The following is a 21,177-nucleotide window of genomic DNA, read 5'->3' on the forward strand; positions in this document are numbered from 1 at the left end:
ATTTAACACCTGTGTATGGATGGATAAGTCTTATGTAACCTTAGATTATATATATGTATCCATCCATGTATCTGTGTATCTGTCTATGTATCTATCTTCTATCTTAAAATAAACTGAGCTTATACTAATACTCCTACTCCAATCTGGTGCCATAGGGTTAATTCTGGCATCTCCCCTTCGCGTATTTGTAACTTCTTTCTCTGACAGTGTGACATTATCTACAGTAAGTTTTCTTATCTGTTCCAGCTTAGTGTACATATAACTAGTATCAGTGAAGGTATTTACCGCAAAACAAACACCACACTTTAAACTGGAGGTATGGAAGACACATATTTCGCAGTCCCCACACTGGCCTTGAACCTCAGCCGTGTTCTGTCTCCTTAAGTAATTCCTTTTCAGGAAATAAGCATGCATTTTCCAAGTACCATTCCTGAGTATGCTTATGGTAGATTGTAGAGTTGTTCAATTTTGCAGACTTTGATAAAAACGGCTTATTAGATGCACTATGAAGATTCACATTAATCAACATATTTTATGCAAAGCAAAATGGAAATAGGAATAACATCAAAACGAAATAGCATGCATGTACATTTCTCGTTTCCTAGAAATAACCTCAGTCACTCTTTTGTTCATACCAGAGTAGGAACTATTCGCTAGTCATACGGCTGTGTGTGAGAATGTCAGTCTCACCCCATCTCCCACTATGCCTACTGTTGAGCAAGCACCCGGAGTAGAATATAAGGAAAGGCCAATGATGAACTCATTAACTCTCGAGTACAAGGAAGCAGAATTATTAATAAAGAGAAAGAAGACTGGTTATTTTGATAAAGTCCATAACTCTCTGGCCACCTTTTATTAAAAAATCATTTCAGTTCAATCCAGTCTCCTACGTGATTCAAACCTTCCCCAAGCCCCTACCTCATAGGGCTACAAGTGTGACTTCAGGTCTGGAACTGGGGAGGGGACATGCTCCCTTCCTTCACTGCTCCACATTTCCTTCTTTAGGGTCTAGCTTCTTGAGAGCAGAGGCCAAGGTGGAGGGTTAGGAGAAGAAAGGATTGTCTTAGGAAACCAGCCACATTTCAGGGTGGCCCCCTTTGTGTTTTGGTCTGGATCTAGACCTGTTGAAAGCTGATGACTTTCTGTAGGGATGACCAACATTGTAAGCAGTCATAGACATGAAATTCTGGCCTAAAAGGAGTGAGGTTGACTAGCTGGGCCAATCAGATCTTCTCTTGTTGGGAGTTTGAATTTGAGACAGAGTGTTGATTATTTGTAACAAAACCAAAAGTCAAAACTTACATGGAGAAAAATGAGATTATTTGTGTTGCCTTAAGGGTAAAGCACTTGGAGTTACTAAACATTTTTCTTCAACGTTCTAGTAGGTCTTTTCTTTCCATTCTGTATAATCTCATCCAGATTTACAACTTCCAGTATTATGTCCGTATAGAAAACCTCACTAGGACTGAAGAATCAAAGAGGGAGAGGAGTTTTGTCTGGTTTCTTCCCTGACTTACCCCATGTGCCTAGGACAGTGCCTGGCACATGGTAGGCACAGGCTAAGTGAAGATTACCTTGAACATCCATATTTGTATCTCTATCCAGCCAGCCAGCCCTCACCCCTGAACTCTAGATGTACACATGCAGCTGTTAGGGGTCTCCACTAAGTCCCAAACTCATCACAGTCACAACATGCCCAAGACTGAATTGTTGATCTTTTCCCTCCAATAGGTTCCATGCTAATGTTTCCTGGCTCAGTGGATGTTACCATCGTCTATTCAAGGAATTGAACCTGAAACCAAGAGTCATCCTTGAGACTCTTCCCTTTCTGCCCTTAAATCCAACCCCTCACCACGTCCCTGCTGATTTCACTTGCCAAACAGCTCTCCAATTTACCACTGCCTCCCATCTTCAAGTCTTCTGTGGCTTCCCATGTTCTTAGGTAAAACATAAAATTCTTGGCTTCTCGAAGTGCTGCGTGGTCTATGCCCAGCTTGCTTGTCTACACTCACTTTATACCACTTGGCCCTGGGCTTTCTGGTCACTGTTGCTCATCCTTCAGAACTTAGCTCCAGTGTTTCTTTCTCCTCCCTCACTGCCCTTATCTCCACGTGGGTCAGAGTCTTCTATGAACTTCTCACTCAGAAAAATGTTATTATTTAAAAAAAATTTTTTTTAACGTTTTTTAAAATTTATTTTTGAGACAGAGAGAGACAGAGCATGAACGGGGGAGGGGCAGAAAGAGAGGAAGACACAGAATCGGAAGCAGGCTCCAGGCTCTGAGCCATCAGCCCAGAGCCCGACGTGGGGCTCGAACTCACGGACCGCAAGATCGTGACCTGAGCTGAAGTCGGACGCTTAACCGACTGAGCCACCCAGGCGCCCCAGAAAAATGTTATTTTCTAAAGGAAGTTCATCTTGGTTTGTAAACATTTATTCATTGGTTTGGATATTTGATTTATGTCCAATTTTTCCACTAGACCATAAAGTCCATGGAACAGAGAATTTTATTGTTTATTCTTGTTTCTTTAGTGCCTGGCCCAGTGTCTTACACACAGTAGGGACTCAAAGATTTGAGAAACAAATGAACAATCAGATAGTAAAAATGCTTTGGGAAGAATGAAAAGATATATGGACTGAGACTCAGAACAAGCAACAGATGGGCTTTGTAAATGCATTGACGTTCGCGTTTAGGTACACACGGGGTAACACTGATTATAATCTTAACTCCTTATAGTCTTAACAGTTACGAAGGAGTCTTTTTGCAACGCAATGACTGTGAGACACTGAATAAAACTGAAAACCAGTTGTCATGCTTTTCCCTTAGAACCATAACAATCTACTTTCCCATTGCCTGTGAAAGGATCTAAAGGAAAAAAAATGCTGTTCACTTAAAAAAATTTTCTTCTCTTGATTTCAGAAAGCAAATGAGATAGAGTCCCCACAGCTCAGCAGTAGGCACAGGGCTGGGAATGTGGAGTTGAGGCAGAGCTGAAGGGAGAGCTTCTTCCCCAGTTAGGGCATGTTTTCCCTATGTACCTTCTCATTTTTTTAAAATTGAGGGGTTGCCTTACAAAGTGCTGTGGGAAAAAACGTAATGAAAGTAATTCTGAATTAGCACAATTGTAGAATGATACAACCAACAACTGATCAATGTAAACTTGAACAGTCTTAGGCAAGTCATTTTATGTTTGTTCAAAGGCAAGAGAGACTTCAGGTAATTTATAAAAAGTCCCAAGTGCCAGTGGAATGAGGCAAAGAACAAGGTTTCTGAAAACGAATCCTCTAAAAGTGATCTGGTTTGGGTCACTCATTCATGGAATGAAAATTTGAAAGGGCTTAGAGGAAACCCTTCTTCCAAGAGAGTCTCAAACTTATAAAACTCACTTTTTATGGGACTTATGAGATTAAGGGTGAAGGTAAATGATTCCACCTGCTGAGAAAGCTGCTCTTGGTCGATGACAGTTGGTCTGCATCCTGAGTTGCACCTGTTGTCCCCCACTGGACCACGATCTCAGTGCCAAAAGGGAAGCACTTCTTCTTGAGGCCAAAGAACATGACTCTGGAGGTTGTGTTCATTTGTGAGGGCACTGGGTAGCTTAAAACAACAGAAATTTATTGTCTTACAGTTCTGGAGGCTGGCAGTCCAAAATCAAGGTGTCTTTGGGCTTGGTGCCCTCTGGGGGCTCTGAGGGAAGGTCTGTTCCATGCCTCTCTCTTACCTTCTGGTGATGGTCGGCAATTCTTGGTGCTCCTAAGCTTGTAGACACCTCACAGTCTCTGCCTCTGTCATCAGATGGTGTTCTTGTATATCTGTCTGTCTGTCTCTTCTTTTCATATAAGGACACCAGCCTAAGCGGATTAAGGTTCACCCTAAAGATCTCATCTTAACTTGATTATATTTGCAAATACCTCATTTCCAAATAAGGTCACCTTCAGAAGTATTAGGGATCAGGGCTTCAATATATCTTTTGGGGGGACACAATTTAATGCACAACCAAAGGACATAAATTCCAAAAGGTACCTCCTCTGCTTGATGACTATCACCGGTTTAACTCCGAAATTCAGGTGGGCTGTTTCCCTTTTGGCACTGACTTCTAGATTTCTAGGCCATATCTAATGCTGATAATTGATATCCCCAAACTCTGAGTCTCTGTTGTAACCTATCGTCTTGAATCTTGATCTGAATTGTTTTCTGCCTCAGTCACTTCATCTCTTAGAACTGATCTTATTGCAGTCCGTGTCTTTATTGACATAAGCATGTATTAAGCAGAAGTCTAACAATGAAGCAATTTCAGAAATAGTAGAGCAAATCTTATATAAGATGACCTTCTGAGATTTAAATTATGGAAAATTATGGGTATTAATATGTGAATTGACAACTGAAGAGTCATTTCTGACTAAAAGATGGAGAGTGGCTTCAAGTGGAGTTGAGTAACATCAAAGGCTTCCAGTAAATACCACTTCCCAAACCCCAGTTGCTAATGATTTGTAGTTTCTTTAGGGTATTGAGGCTCTGGCCCCTGGGCAGCTCAGTGTTTCCTGGAGCAGCAGGAATCCTGGATCTCATGACTCCAACTGCCTGAGATTCCCAGCTGTTGATCCAATGTGTTGTGCAAACATCACTCTCTAACATGCCACAATGGGAAAAAAGGTTGGGTAGTCCTATAGTAAATAGTGGTGACATACTTAAAAACATTAAGAATCATCCAGTAACTAGTGGTCTGTCTGGAAGCTTAGAATATGATAAATCTAAGAAGAAAGGATCGGCAATTCATCCTCACTTCTTTAGCTGTCATTCACTGCTCATGTCTTAGAACCCAACTTCCACCCGAGTGCCTGAGCCCTACTGTCATCACCATCACTTACCACCTCCTTAATGCTAATATCATCACCATTTTTTTATTTTTAAAGTTTATTTATTTATTTTGAGAGAGAGAGAAACAGAACGCATGAGGGGGGAGGGATAGAGAGAGAGGAAGAGAGAATTCCAAGCAGGCTCCACACTGTCAATGGAGAGCCCAACACGGGGCTCGAGCTCATGAAACCATGAGATCATGACCTGAGCTTAACTGACTGAGCCACCCAGGTAATCCTACCATTTTTTCATTAAAAACTTTTTTTTTAAGTTGTGGTAAAAAATACATAACATAAAATGTACCATCTTACTCATTTTTAAGGTACAGTTCAGCAGTGTTAACTACATTCACTTGTTGTGCAAAAGATCTCTAGGACTTTTTCATCTTGCATAATTATAACTCTATAGCCATTGAATGACAACTACCCTCTGCCCCCTCCCCCTGGCTCCTTGCAACCACTAGTCTGCTTTCTGTTTCTATGAACAAGTCTACTCCAGGAACCTCACAGAAGTGGAATCATACAGTATTTCTCTTTTTGTCACTGGCTTAAGTCACTGAGCCTAATGTTTTCAACGTTCATCCATGTGTAACATGTGTCAGAATTTCCTTCCTTTTTTAAAGCTGAATAATATTCCACTGTATGTGGAATATACATTTTCATTATTCATTCATCTGCTAATGGGCATTTGAGTTGCTTCCACCTCTTGGCTATTGTGAATAACACTGCAGTAAACATGGACTTGCAAATATCTCTTCAAGACCCTGCTTTTGATTCTTTTGGATATATACCCAGAAGTGGTATTCCTGGATCATATCTATTTTAATTTTTTGAAGGACTTCATACTGTTTTCCACAGTGGGTACACATTCTCAGCAATAGGGTATATGTGTTCCAATTGCTCCATTTCCTTGCCAATGTTTTTTTTTATTTTCCAGCTTTTTAATAGGGCCATCTTAATGGGTGTGAGGTGGAATCTCATTGTGGTTTTGATGATTAGTGATGCTAAGAATCTTTTCATATGGTTTGTGGACATTCTTATATGTTCTTTGGAGAAATGTCTATCCAAATACTTTGCTACTTGTTTTGTTGTTGAGTTGTAGAATTCTTTATATATGTGGATATTAACCCCTTTTCAAATACATGATTTGCACATATTTTCTACCATTCCAGACAGTGCCTTTTCACTATGTTGATTATTTCCTTTGATTCACAATTGTTTTTAAGTTTGATGAAGCCCCGTTTGTCTATTTTTGCTTTTATTATGTGTACTTTTGATGTCATATCCAAGAAATCATTGCCAGTTTCAATGTCATGAAACTTTTTTGCAATGTTGTCTTCCAGGAGTTTTATAGTTGTAGGTCTTACATTAAGTTCTTTAATCAATTTTGAGTCAATTTTTGTATATAGTGGAAAGTAAGGATCCAGTTTGCATGTGGACATCCAGTTTTCCTCATTGTGTGGCTTTGACATCCTTGTTGAAGATCATTTGACCATAGATATGAAGGTTTATTTCTGGACTGTCTTTCTTCTGTTCCACTAATCTACGTGTCTGTCATTATGTTAGTACCAGGTTGTTTGATTACTGTAGCTTGGTCATATATTTTGAGATTAAGGAACATGAGGCCTCAATTTAGTTTGTCTTGTTTGGGGACCTTTGAGGTTCCACAGGAATTTTAGGATTTTGTTTTTCTGTTTCTGCAAAAAAGTACATTGGGATTTTGATAAGGATCGCACTGAATTTGTGGATAACTTTGGGTGGTATGAACATTTTAATAATATTCAATCTTCCAATCCATGAACACAGATGTTTTTCAATTATTTGTATTTTCTGTAATTTCTTTCAGCAATTGTTTTGTCATTTTCAGTGTAGAAATCTTTTACCTCCTTGGTTAAGTTTATTCCTCAGTATTTTATTCTTCCTGATGTTATTATAAGTAGGAGTGTTTTCTATAATGACAACTTTTGACCTCTCTGAAGTCTTTCACATTGTTAACCATGACCTCTTTCTTGAAACACTTTTACCTTTGGATTTGACAACAAATAGATTCTGGATTTTGCTCCTATGTTTTGGGCTGTGACTTCTTGTTCATATTTTAGGCTCTTCCTCCTTGGCTTATATGACTCATTTGTTGTTCCTCAGGAGACTTTCTTCCCCTGGTAAACTCAGAACTTCTAAAGGCTTAAATTACCACTTGCATGTTGACTCTTGCTCCTACCCAATACCTATTTCAGTCCCAATATTCTATCTAAGCTTTAAACCTTCTAGCTACTCATAGAAATTGTCTCATAAATATCTCCTAGGCATCTCATGGAAAATATGACCAGCCTCTGTCCTCCAAAATAAAACAAACAAAACCCCATTTCTTCCTTCTACTGTGATCTCTGTCTTGGCACACCTTGGACAATCTAGAAACCTGAGTGACACCCTGGTCTCCTGCCTTTGCTCTGCTCTTACTTCGACTGGTCACCAAATCCTACCCACTGTATTTTCTCCTCTGTATTCCACCACCTCTGTATGTTCCCTGGTCTCAGTTTCATTTAGTTGAGGCCACGATCACTGTCTGACTCAGCAATGGTGCTCTTATCATTAGGTCCCTTCAGTCTATTCCCCATGCTGATGCTGGAATGTAGGGAACATTATGTCACTCTTGGGCTTAAATGCCCTCAGGATAATACCTAAATGCTCAGCACCGCTCACAACTTTTCACCTGCAATTTCCTGCTTACTTTTCCAGCTTACCATTTCTCCCTTGATCAACACTTGAGTCAGTGAACACAGTGAACTTCAAGTGACTTCCAAAAAAACACTGTGCTTTTTCTTGCCAAAAGAAAAAGCCTGCTGTTCTTTTGGTCCTGAGTGCCCTTCCTCATGCCACTTTCTCCTAACCCCCTTCACCTGGATAGGCATTACTTGACCATCAGAGTTTAGTCTACACCATACTTGTGAGAAAATGTCTCTGATCTCATCATCAAAATTGGGCATGGCTCCTATGTGCTCCCCAATTCCCTCATAACATCTATTTACATGTCACTTTCTCCCACCACCTCACAAGTGACTTAAGGCAGGAACAGTATCTTGGTCATCATTATGTTCCTTGACCCTAACATAATGTTTGAAGCATAATAGGTGAGTACTCAGATCTCCAGATTACGAAGTAAGTAGATACAGTCTCTGAGCAGTAACATCCTATCTATAAAAGGGATACCTCATACAACCTTAGCCTGATGCCATTACATATTTGAATCACACAGCCCTCCTCCCTCACCACCCCCCCATACCGATTCCTGGCTTATTATGCTATGTTCTGATTATGATTTGACCTTCAGTGTATACACCCACAGTGAGAGAATATGCTAATCCATAGATGTAAGTACATCATCTAACCCACTTTCTAGACTCACATCTCATAATGAATGAATGAACTGCTTCTCTGAGCAGGCATCATGACGTCCTTTGGTGAGGACATTGGATTAGAGTGAGAGAGCCCAGGTCTTTTCCACTTACAAACTGTATGAAATTAGGCAAGAAATATACTCCTTTGAGTGTTAGTTTCTGTGTCTGTAATCTCCAGCATAAAATGCAATAATTTAACATGCAGTACCTTGCACGAGGTAGTTTTCAGTACGTGATATTTACCAGCACAGCAGTTATGTCTCTCTTTTATGTTACACTTGTTTAAACAAATTTACTCATGGACCCAAAACCAGGAAGACTGAAGGCCTGACCCAGATCAGGAGACAGCAACCAGTGCTGAGCCGAATCGCACACTCCCCAATACCCTGTCTCCATGCAACTGCCCTCCATCTGGAAGGACCTCAGTATGGACACAAGGCAGACATGAAAATGAAAGCGCCCAGGTACGGCTAACGAGAAACATGACCCCAGAGCTCACATTTAAAGAGAATAAGTTTTTTTTTTTTTAAATCACACTTATACGAGAGAAAAGCTCCTCTACACGTCCATCCCCACTATGCAGTGGACATCACCAAAGACCAAACAGCATCAAGTTTGAACCAGAATTCAAATGAGACTTGATACCACACTGGGGAAACAGTTTTGATTTCAGAGGATGGAATTTTATCTAAATAGACTATCTATACTTCCCCTTCCAATGATTCTTTCCCTGAGGCTTCTCTGTGGGTTTTTTCCCCCCCTCATAGTTGAATGAATTTTATACTGCTTGAAAGAAAGCCCTTTATATCTGTCTTGCACTGAATTTGCAAAAATCATTAAAGCTGTGAGGAGCCTCCCCATTTTCAAAGTTTGCAAAAACACCTACAACCTCTAGTGTCTTTGCTGCACCACCAAGGATCAAAGTCATCGTCTCCTGGAACTACTGTTCAGAGGACAGCATTGGGTCAAGGAGATTTTTAGTTTCTATGCAAACTGATTTGGCTTCTCAGCAGCCCAATTACACATTCATGGACAACCCCATTTCTAGTCAATTTTCTGGTCTTATATAGAAAACCATTACATGTCTATATCTTTATTTATATCTATACCTGTATCTGTATCTGTATCTGTATCTGCATCTATATCTATCTCCATCTCCAGGGTCTGGGCTGGGGTTCAGGGTGGTGATAAGAAAAGCATGGTCTCTATTTAATTAGGTATGGGAGCTATGAAAGGATCATTACTGCTATATTGCTTCCAGGAATCGGTTGAGTCTTATATGCAACACACAGGGAAAGCAAAAAATGAGTTTCATATGGAGCATCACTGTCATGACTTTTTAGAACATTATTTATTTTGAAGAGGGAAAAAATAAAGCTACCTTAGTGGCTATCAAGGCACAATGTTGGTGATACCGTGGAGAGGAGGTGTGGTGGGAATGGGTACTTACATTAGAGCCTGTCCAAATGTGTCCCCAAGGGGCCCTTTTAGTATATTGCTCTGAATTCTACTAAAAAAAAGACACTTTTCTGTTTCAAAATACCTTTATTAAGTAATAAATAATTCAATGCTTTCTCCTTTCCCTTAAAAGAAGGCATATAGGGGGGACACCTGGGTGGCTCAGTCAGTTGAGCATCCAACTCTTGATTTTGACTCAGGTCATGATCTCATGGCTCATAAGATCAAGTCCCAAGTCGGGTTCTGCACTGACAGTGTGGAGCCTGCTTGGGATTCTCTCTCTCCCTCTCTGTCCCTTCCCCTTCTCAAAATAAATAAATAAACTTAAAAAAAATGAAGGCATGTATGAAGAGACTTCAGAGCATTAGCATTAGGGAAGCTTCACTGCCACCTAGAATTTGATTTGCAGATTTCCAACTAAAAGTATTAAAGTTGGCATTTGAGTTAGCACATCTGGTCTTACATTGGGTGCACACACAACTCTCTCTCGGCTTCCTCAAGTGTTAAAAATGGTGGCTGGCTCCATACTTTCTCCTGAAGAGTTCTCCTCCTGAAGATGGTCCCTAAGTGGAAGCCACTGTCTCAAAGTCCAAGGAGGTGACCAGAAAGTCATGGGGAAAAGAGATCTAGGATGCTTGTACTTGAGAAGAATGTGATTCCAGGATTCCACCAACAGTTGGTTGTGTTGACTTGCCTTCCCTGAGCTTCTCCCCGAAGGGTTCTGGTGTCCTTTGCCATCTGGCAATTTGACTTTATCACTTTCCTAACTCAGGGTTTGGCCCCATTGCTCCCCCTTCATCCCTGTGTTATATTCATAATCTGTGTTCTTTCCTTTGATTTCATATCTTGAATGATTTTCTAGCACCTTACTTTACTTCTTCCTTCTTCTCTTCTGTTCTAGTTTCTTCACCGTACCTTTTAGCTTTCTCCTACCCTGTCCACCTTCAAGGTCATATTTCCTCTCCCAAGCATGAGAACAGATTTTCTCTTTCTAATAGCTTTGTCTAGTGTTTCATATTTAGCCTCTGTGTGTTAAAGGTGACTCACACTTGTTTCTATTACTCTTGAAAAATGTCTAGGAACCAGCATTTACATTTTAACACAATTGTTTTTTGACCACAATCAGAATAAAACACATTAAAAATCTCTAGAGGCATTGCTGAAATGTAATATGCTGCAAGCACACTGTGTCTGTGTCTAAAGAGGATCGCTACTCCAGAAGGTCACCGAGAGAAGAGGTGCCTTGGGCAGAGTCTGACGTCGCGTGTACCGAGTGGTAAGCCTCTGAGCTCTTACCTGCTGCAAAAGTCCTAACTCCTGTGGCTCTGATTAGATTGTCTGCTTTCCCAGGGAACACAAAGAATTATTTTGGATAGTTTTAATGACTGGGTTGCTTGATTCACTTCCGTTCCTCAGAAAACTGCCCCTCACACCAAGTTATTTCATGAATATATATTGATGTTTCTGCCATCTAAAACATGATTATTTATAGACGAGTAATTAACATTCCACAACAGGCATGACTCATGTTTGGCATTGATACAGCTTTCCTGTGACTCAGTCATGGAGCCTGGGCTTTAGGTCTGAATTGCCTGGGTTCAAATCCTAACTCTGCCATTTATTCGCTGTGTGACCTTAGGCAAGTTACTTAACTTCTCTGTGCCTTAGTTTCCCCATCTGTAAGATGGATATATTAATAATACCTACATCACATGGTTGCCATGAAACTTCAATAAATGAACATACACAGCACCTGGAACTGAAAGTGTCCGACAAATGTTACTATAGCTATAGGAACCTACAGATTAGTGGCAGAAAGGATAAATGATGAAAAAAGGTTTGTACTGAACAAAGGCAGATTATGGAGTATGTATGCTTTCTGGAACTTAAAACATTAAGAAAATCAAACATTTTTTACAGATTCCCCATTCTATTCTCTATCTGGGAATACTAAAAATAGAGTATAGGAATTTAAACCCTTGAAGGCTGAGGCTACACACAGAAAACGAAATCGGGATTTCAGGGAACATTTGTAATGGAGTTCTGTAAGAAGCTTGGAAAAACAGGCTACCATTTCAGGTATTCACATAATTACATGCACGTGTGTGTGAAAGTACATACAAGTGTGTGTACATTGGGGGGGGGTGTGTGGGTGTACGTGAGTGTATTCTTGAAACTATGTAAATAAGCCTCATCTCAAAGACCAAGATGACTGGAAATAAGGGGGGGGGGCGTATAAAAATGATGTAATTTGTAGAAAGTAATGAAACACAAATATTCTTATACAAAATGGAAGAAAACAGTAAACATTTTAGTTTAGTGCGATAATCTTTGGTCCACAGCAATTAGTGTACGAATTAATTGATAAATTTAATAGGTATGTAGTGTTAGTCCAGTCATGGCCAAAGAACAATGTGAAAAGTACTAATGAAAATGAGTTTGCCGTTTTGTTTATGGTTAGGATTTTCAATGCTCGAATATCTCTAAATATTCAAAGAAGATACTTCAAATTGTAGGCTGGTTCAATCCGATAATTAGCTCTGATGTATAGGATTTCCAGAAATACAGAGCATTACTAATATATAGCAAGTGATTAAACAAAAACCATTTTATAACTAATGATAGATCCTAAAGCAAAGCCCCGTGTAGTTTACTAAAACTGTATAAACTAAGAAGAAAGTCAGATGTCAGTTAAAATCCTGGTTTTTTTATTGTTGTTCACTTGGGGTCAGATAAAATGTGTGTGTATATATATATATTACACAAAAATATTAGTAGGTTTGAATTTTACTGCAAAAATATTAGTAGGATTGAATTCACAAACTTGAAAAGAAATTGCCTACAGATTTATTTTACTTCTTTCTAGTAAAAAATGTGGGCTGGAATTATATGGCATTTTAATTGGCCAATGGTTATTTAAAACCATATTGAACCTGGCTGTAGCACCAATTTGAAGAAAATAGAATAGTTTTCATTTTATCTATAGACTACACATATTTATGTCGTCAGAAAGAGGACATTAAAAATCTATGTATAGTAAGCAACGTACACAGGAAAATCCACATCTAAATACCAGATTTGTAAAGCAAGGACTGAGGTGGCTATCCAACAGCAGATTTTCACTGGTTATGTCTAATGATATGGGTCAGTTTTCACTTTTGAACTCACTAATTACATGTTTTTTCAATAACTAGAAGCTGCGTAAAGCATTTGCATCAGTGGCAGAAGAGAAGTTCCCAACTCTCATTTGAATAATCTGTCACTGTTGCTGCAAACTGAAAAGATCTGGAAGAAATCATTTCCACTATGCCCAGAGGGCCATTTTGCTTGTGTAGCTGAAGCACAGGAAAACACTTAAATCCTTCCTTGGTATGCTCACAGTGGGCATCCTTTCTATCAAATATATATATTTTTTTTCTTTTGTTGACTACCCTTGGTTAGAAGCACAGACTTTGGAGATAAACAAAAGTAAAAGGATGAAATGCCTAAAGTGATTTTAGGATATGCAAATGACAAGGAAACCTTTTAAATAGGTTCTGTCTTTGCTTTTGTTAAATAAAAAATAAAACCCAGGGCACCTGGGTGGCTCAGTCGACAAGTGTCTGACTTCGGCTCAGGTCATGATCTCGCGGTTTGTGGGTTTGAGCCCGGTGTCGGGCTCTGTGCTGACAGCTTGGAGCCTGGAGCCTGCTTCCGATTCTGTGTCTCCTTCTCTCCCTGCCCCTCCCCTGCTTGTGCTCTGTCTCTCTCTCTCTCTCAAAAATAAACATTAAAAATTAAAAAAAAAAGACAAGTCAGATGCAATTTGAAAATTCTGAATGTATAGGGCCTTCTTATAATTCCAGGTAAGACTTGTTTTCTAGCCTTAGTTTTTCATTAACATCTCAATTATTATTCTTGCAGTGCTGGGGAGTGTGATCCAAGAATATCTTACCTCCCTCCTCAGGCAAGGAAAAGAAGAGCAAAGATAAACTATTGGACTGCATCAAACTAAAAAGTTTCTGCATGGCAAAAGGAATCATCAACAAAATGAAAAGGCAACCTACTGAATGGGAGAAGATATTTGCAAATGATCCATCCAATAAGGGGTTAAACATAAAATATATAAAGAACTTCTACAACTCAACATCCCCTAAAACCGAACAATCTGGTTAAAAAATGGCCAGAGAAACTGAATAGACATTTTTCCAAAGAAGACATCTAGGTGGCCAGCTCATGAAAAGATGCTGCACATCACTCATCATCAAGGACATGCACAATGAGATACCACTTCACACCTGTCAGAATGGTTAACGTAAAAAAAAAAACACAAGAAGCAACAAAGTTGGAAAAAATGAACCCTTATGTACTGTTTTTGGGAATGCAAACTGGTGCGGCCACTCTGGAAAACAGTATGGAGGTTCCTCAAGAAACTGAAAATAGAATTACCATATGATCCAGTAATTCCACTACTGGGTATTTTCCCAAAGAAAACACAAACACTAATTTGAAAAGATGTACGTACCCCTATGGTTACTGCAGCACTATTTACAAGAGCTAAAATATGGGAACAATCCAACTGTTCATCGATACATGAATGGATACAGAAGAGGTGGTATATATATACAATGGAATATTACTCAGGTACAAAAATGGATGAGATCTTGCCATTTGTGACAATATGGATGCAGCTAGAGGGTATTATGCTAAGTGAAATAAGTCATACAGGGAAAGACAAATACCATATGATTTCACTTATACGCAGAAGCTAAAAAAGAAAACAAATGAACAAACAAAAAAACCCCAGAAATAGATTCATAAATACAGAGAACAAACTGGTGGTTGCTGGGGCGGGGGGGAGGAGAAGTTAATAAAGGAGATTTAGAGGTACAAACTTCCTGTTATAAAATAAATAAGCCATGAAGATAAAAGTAGAGCATAGGGAATATGTTCAATAATATTGTAATAACTTTGTATGGTGACAGATGGTAACTACACTTGTGGTGAGCATTGCATAATATATAGAATTGTTGAACCACTTTGTTGCACACCTGAAATGAATACAACATTGTATGCCAACTATATTGCAATAAAAAGAATATCTTATCCACTGACCTTCACTCACACCAACTCTACTTTTCAAAGGGTCTCTACTTTTTGATAGAACCATATATGTATGCCAAGCATCTTCCATGTAACAGAAACTATGAGAATGGTCCATCATGCCTGTCATCTTTCTGCCATCAGCCATATAACCTTCACACATTTTCATTTACGTTTTTGGGGTATGATTATCAATGCCATAACATCCAATCTGTTTTCATACATAACTGGGCACACAGTTGATCATTTATTCTATTCCATTTCTTATAATGACTATGGGCACCAAGACTAAATTCTCTTTTAGTGTCTAGAGGTCAGGCAAGTTGATGCTTAATATTTTTATGATGATGTTCAAGAGTATTACACACAATTATGCAAAATGGCAATCTGGCCCTGAAGCATTTCATTCTCAAACAACCTTTATGTAATGACAGAAGGGGGACAGTCACCAGTCCAATTTCCTATACTATGTGCATCTTAGTTTTACTCAAAAGAGTAATTTAAAAATATTCCTAGGATATTTCTAGAGCCAAGAAAACTTTTTTTTTGTGGATAATGGATAAAAGTCAAACACAAGAAAATTCTGCCAACATAGACTGCCTTAATTTATTAAACTATTTTTCTTACTTTGAAGCTAGCTCTATTGATAACATTATCTGTAAGCACATATTTTACCCTTATTTTTTTAAATTCAGAGTTAAAGAATTCCCCATACATTACTTACTTGTTTAAGCTTCTTAAGATCTTCATCAAGTTCTAAGTTGTCCAAAATAACGGCAACAAACAAACTCAGGAGGATCTATAAAATGGTTAAATAACAATGAAAAAACCCACATGCCGTAAGTATCAAAATACTATATATATATATATATATATATATGCTATAGAATTTCTGCCTAAAAAATACCCTATATAGAATGCATTAAATGAAAAATGAACATGTAGTTGTGAAGCACTGCATAAGAATTTTAAGGTATTTATCATGAATATGTTAAAGGCAATGCATATGCTAACTGAAATAATATAAAATATTATTTTGTTTTATGAAACCAATTTAAAATGGAAATTAAGAAATATTTTTTTATAACTCAACAGTCCCACTTCTGAGACTATATCCAAGGAAATAATTTGTAGTATTAATAAAAAGCTTTATATACAAAGGTGCTTGACAGACAGATAATACAATGATACAGGTCTCTATTACAAAAATCACACAACCATTAAAAATTCCCATTGTGGTAGCTGGTCTCTAAGAGGACCCCCTGGTGTTCACACTCTTGTGAGCCTCCTCCCAAGCTGAATATGGTTGGTCTATTGAATATGTTACGGAAATGATTGTGTGCGATTTATTAATAAGACCAGGTGATGAAAGACATTGTGGGTTTCAGTTTACTCTTTGTTGGATCACTCACTCTGGTGGAAGCCAGGTACCATGTTATGAGGACACACAAGCAGCCTAAAGAGAGGTTCATGTGGTGATAAACTGAAGCCTCCCACCATGTGAGTGATCCATCTTGGAAACTGGTCCTCCAGCTCTTGTCAAGTTGTTGTTCAACTGCAGCCCCATCAACATCTTGACTCCAAACTCATGAGACTTTCCGAGCTAGAATCACTCAGTTCAGCCTGTTCCAGATTCCTGACCCATAGAAAAAGTGAGAAATAAATGTTTGTTGCTGTAAGCTCTTAAATTGTTCATAACTTATTATACAGCAATAAATAACTAATGCACTCATAAATTTTAATAGTATTGAAAAAATGCTCACATTACAACACTAAATAACAGTATACATGGTAGAAGTGCAACAAGAAACAAAGAAGAAGAATAGAGAAAATGCTAGAAGGAGGCACTTTAGAGATGTTAATGATGCCTGCTTTTGTGAAAAACAGTCTTTCCCCTTTTCTTTGTATTTCACCACATTTCACAAACTTAAAAAAAAAAGCATATGCTTCTTTTTTGGAATGGGTAATTAAAGTAAAAGAAAGCAACAAAAAAGTAGAATTTTTAAAAATATTTAATATTTAGTCCCTTTTCAAGTTTGAATTCTCTAAAGTTCCACATTCATTTGATAATCTTTTTCATCCCTAATTTATGTTCCTCCTTTCAATTTCCCTCTTAAGAAATTATTCCCATCTGTTAATACTGGAGGGTTAAGCAAGAAGGTAAAAAAGTTAAGGCAATTCAGTCATGACTTTTAAGTACCAGAGAGATTTATTATGCAAAATTTAATAGCTAGCTCTTTTCCAAGTTCCATGGGTATATAACAAGGAGAAAAAAGGTTCCAAATATTATTAAATTTTGACAGTGTATGCTTGGCTTGGGAGAAGTGCCAATATATTTCTGTTTAAAAGCCATGTCCTTTGGGATCCTACCAGAACTTAAAGAAGATACAGAATCATCTAGATGACAGATTTTTACTGATGTCACCATGTCTGCCACACCATAGGCATCTGGGCACAGATATATTAGTCTTTCTCTAACCAGACATTATTCTCAACAGGACCATTCATAGTTCCCTTGAAGTGTAGTCCCCTTGCCTGACCTTGATATTCTCATCAACAGCAATATCAGAGGAGGAATCTACCTTCCCCTACAATCTCACTCCAAATTCAGAGATGTCCACCAGAGGGTCTCCTGACTCGAGGAAGTGCCATCCTTCACCATTTCTATTTCTCATCGGGCACTTAGGCAGGCGCTGCTGTGTCTAATTTAACCAGTTTTCCTATCTCCCCACTAAAGGACAAACGCGAATCTAAAAAGAAAAAAAATTTCCTCCATGATAAAAGTGACTGCTCTCCTTCCTTTTCTTAGAGCATTTCCTTTAGAAAACATGACTTTGTAGATTCTTCGCCTCCCCCTTTGATGTATACACAGCACTTATTTTACAACCCAAGAATGGTTTTCTTGGGAAGGGGGTGACCTCTTTGATATATAAACACTAGCCAAACAGCACCCTATCTATCATTCCCTTCTCCCTTCTTCTGGGGCAGGGCAGGGGGGTGGGGCGGGGAGCGATGGGAGTGTCACTTAGCAACCTGGCTCCACATTCCAAAAGTACCTACTTGTCTTGAAGAGATGAGAAGTTTTCTTTTTCTTCTAGATAAAGGTAATTAGCTACCACAGATGGCCACCCCAATTACCAGGTGAATTTAGGGGGAACTCTATTTAATAAATGATCCTGTCAAGTCTTCTTATGTGAGGCCTAGCTATTTTCGTCTTGAGAACACAGATGTAATATATATACAAGGTGAAATTGCTTTGTCTTTGTGGTCTCTTTAGTGGGTTGCCTGTGATGCCCACTGCTGTCTGGCATAGTGATTATTCAATAATAAAACTGTTTTCTTTCTCGTCTACCTTGATGGAGATGTTTTCTGGGTTGGCAGGATATTTTATTTTTAATGATTTTCCTAACACCAGACAGATGGCAGGCTACTTAAGGACAGTGAGGTTATGTTATTCGATTAAATTCGACAAGCAGTTGATTGGGCTCCATCGATGTGTCAGACACTGCCTGGTCAGGAATATAAATATGATATTGAGCTCACTGCTATGAGGTTCACAGTTCAACTGGGTTGCTGTAGGTGGGTGGCCTGGGAGAAAGAGCACTGTGGTGGGAGACCTCAGTTAGCGACCAGACACTGAGTTTCAGGGCCCTTGTCTGTGAAATATTATGGATAAAACAACAAAAGCTCAACGAATTGCAGCTATCGCTTTTCCTGTTTAATCTTCTCCCAACAATCCTGTGGTTTGGTGCAGCCTGTATGAAAATATACAGTCATAAACTTAGATATGCAAAAACTAAAATAATTTTCTTGATATTTCTACACATGAATTGAATTTAGTCCATAAACCCTCCATTTGTGCTGATGGCTGAAAGCTACATCTTGCTATATCAATTCAATTTAGTCTTTCAAAACTCAGTTACATTTGAATAAATATTCCTTTTGTTGGTCGAAGGTCAATGATGTGCTTCTCATCAGGTCTGGTCCACTGTGGCCATGTGGCCTGTCCTCTGTCCACCTTTGGGGACAGTGATAGTGCTTGTTTTGGGGGCCTCTGCTGAATTGGTCACCACCTCAGCTCCTGCAGCTCCTACTAAGATCTGATTCTCAGTGACACCCCTTGTGTTAGTTTCCTAGGGCTGCTGTAATGAGTTGTACAAGCTTAGTGGCTGGAAACAACATAAGTGTATTCTATGATTGTTCTGGAGGCCATTGTCCAAAATCAGGTTGTCAGCAGGAACACGCTCCCTCTAGAGACTCCAGGGGAGGGTGAACCTTGCCTTCCATCTTCCAGTGGTGCCAGGTGCTAGTTAGCTTGTGATGGCATCGCGCCAGCCTCCACCTCTGTCTTCATGTGGTCTTCTCTTTCTTCCTGTGTCTTGTCCTTATTTTGTTTCTCGTAGGGACACTTGTCATTGGATTTAGGACTCACCTGGATAATCTAGGATGTCTCATGTCAATAACCTTAATTTAATTACATCTGCAAAGGCCCTTTTTCCAAATAAGGCCAAACTCACAGGTCTGGGAGTCAGGATGTGGATGTATCTTTTTGGGGGTCTCCATTTATGCCCTTCTACTCTCCATCTAGTCTCCAGCTTGGGACATTGCTCTTATACTAATGCTGTTCCTATGCACTGGCTCTCAACTCTCAGGAAAGCTGAGAAGTTCTTCCATTCCAGGTGGGAACAGAGAGAGATTTGTTTCTGAGGTTCTCTCAGGCCTCCCCTCTCTTCCCAGAACTTCCCAGACCTCCAACTCTGTGCGGGCCACCCCCTGTCCATGCAGGGCCTCCAGCAAGGCTACCTCTTGCCAAGTTCTGGTGAGAAGTGGGGGCCAAGTCATGGATGCTGAACACGCCCAGGTTGGCACCACTACTGCTGCTGCCCCTGAGTGTGGCCGCCGCCCTCTGCTGCACCCCCCTGCTTCCCTCAAGCTCCATCCTGGAAAATGTCATTCCTTGTGAGAAAGGAGGAATGTGAAGCAAAGTTGGAGCAGGGGTTGAGAGTGAGGCTCATACCAATGTGAAGACTGACGACCAGAAACTAAGCCCAATCAGAGTATCACACATTTAGTTCTGTGCCATCTGAGCATTTAGATTTCTGAGAGCTGATCTGGGACAATAGGCCTCAGTGTGTCTTCTGAGTGCTACTTATTTAAGATTGTGAGGCACTGATAGGGTCCAATCCTGTGCTACTATCAAGATACTAAGGAGAAAAGATGATTTTCGCAGGAAGAGAATTATGAGAACGGATTTCCAGGTGGCATGAGCAAAGACAAGGCCTTGGGAACATGTGGCTTATTAGGGGCCAGGTGAGCAGTTAAGTATCACAGAGCACTGCCACCAGAGGCCAGAGAGGTAGGATGGAGGGGTGGCAGTTGGCCCAAATGCCACCAAGGGAGGCTGGGAGGTTGGCAGGTATGAGAGGGAGGTTGTAATAATCACTAAGCGATGACATTTGCTTCCTCTCTGTTAAATTTGTCCTCCCAAATGTAATTTTTAATGCATAATGTAGTTATTTTAAATTGGTTCACTGAAACAGTAACTACACAGCATGAAGTACAGTTTGACAAAGGGCTATTAAATATATAAGGTTTTGGAGCGCCTGGGTGGCTCAGTCGGTTGGGTGTCCGACTTTGGCTCAGGTCATGATCTCATGGTTTGTGGGTTCAAGCCCCGCATCGGGCTCTGTGCTGACAGCTCGGAGCCTAGAGCCTGCTTCGGATTCTGTGTCTCCCTCTCTCTCTGCCCCTCCCCCACTTGGGCTCTGTCTCTCTCTCGCTCTCTCAAAAATAAGTAAAATGTAAAAAAAAAAAAAAGTTAAATATATAAGGTTTCCCATGTAGCTGGGTGTTTGGCTTTCAAGGTAGAGAGAAGGCAAGACTCCAAAAGGAAAAGGTTTGGCTTTGCTAGCAAACTCGATGAAAGGGCTCTGAGGATTGAAAGGCCCACACCCACAGGACGAAGCAGCTGGGAGGGGTTTGGACAACAAATTCAAGAATAATGTAAAAGAAAGTTGAAAGCTTGCTTTCAACTGTCATTAAACCTAAATTCATTCAACAAATATCTCTGTTTAGGTGTTGCTGCTTAATTAACCTGACAACATGATGGCACATGCAGAATCTGTATTGAAAAATCTGTGTGGAGCTCTCATTTCCTCCCAAAACTCCATTTGGATACGGACTTTTAGCCTGGTCCTTGTTGCCAAGCACTGTGATAAGGTGGCACCTTGGCACTTAGAGTGAGAGGTGACCGACGACGTCTGGCTTTGATTGCCTGTTTGGAATGGAAACAGAAGGTGCAGGAGAGGCAGGGCTGAGCTGTGGCCGATTGCAAGGAGGTGAGAATTACTTTGTGGTTCTTTTCTCAGACTCGACTAAGGTGGCA

General features: G+C 39.7%; 1 protein-coding gene across 3 annotated transcripts in view; it reads right to left on the reverse strand.

The window, feature by feature from the left end:
* Positions 1-21,177, reverse strand: part of NALCN (sodium leak channel, non-selective) — a 300,348-nt gene that overhangs the window by 101,299 nt on the left and 177,872 nt on the right. For all 3 annotated transcript variants that reach the window (XM_047871039.1, XM_047871030.1, XM_047871050.1), the window contains exon 14: positions 15,517-15,591. In XM_047871039.1, the coding sequence (XP_047726995.1) occupies positions 15,517-15,591 (75 nt within the window). The remainder of the gene's footprint in view (positions 1-15,516; positions 15,592-21,177) is intronic.

This window comes from Prionailurus viverrinus, chromosome A1 (genome assembly GCF_022837055.1).
Source record: "Prionailurus viverrinus isolate Anna chromosome A1, UM_Priviv_1.0, whole genome shotgun sequence".
In the NCBI taxonomy this organism is placed as follows: Eukaryota; Metazoa; Chordata; class Mammalia; order Carnivora; family Felidae; genus Prionailurus; species Prionailurus viverrinus.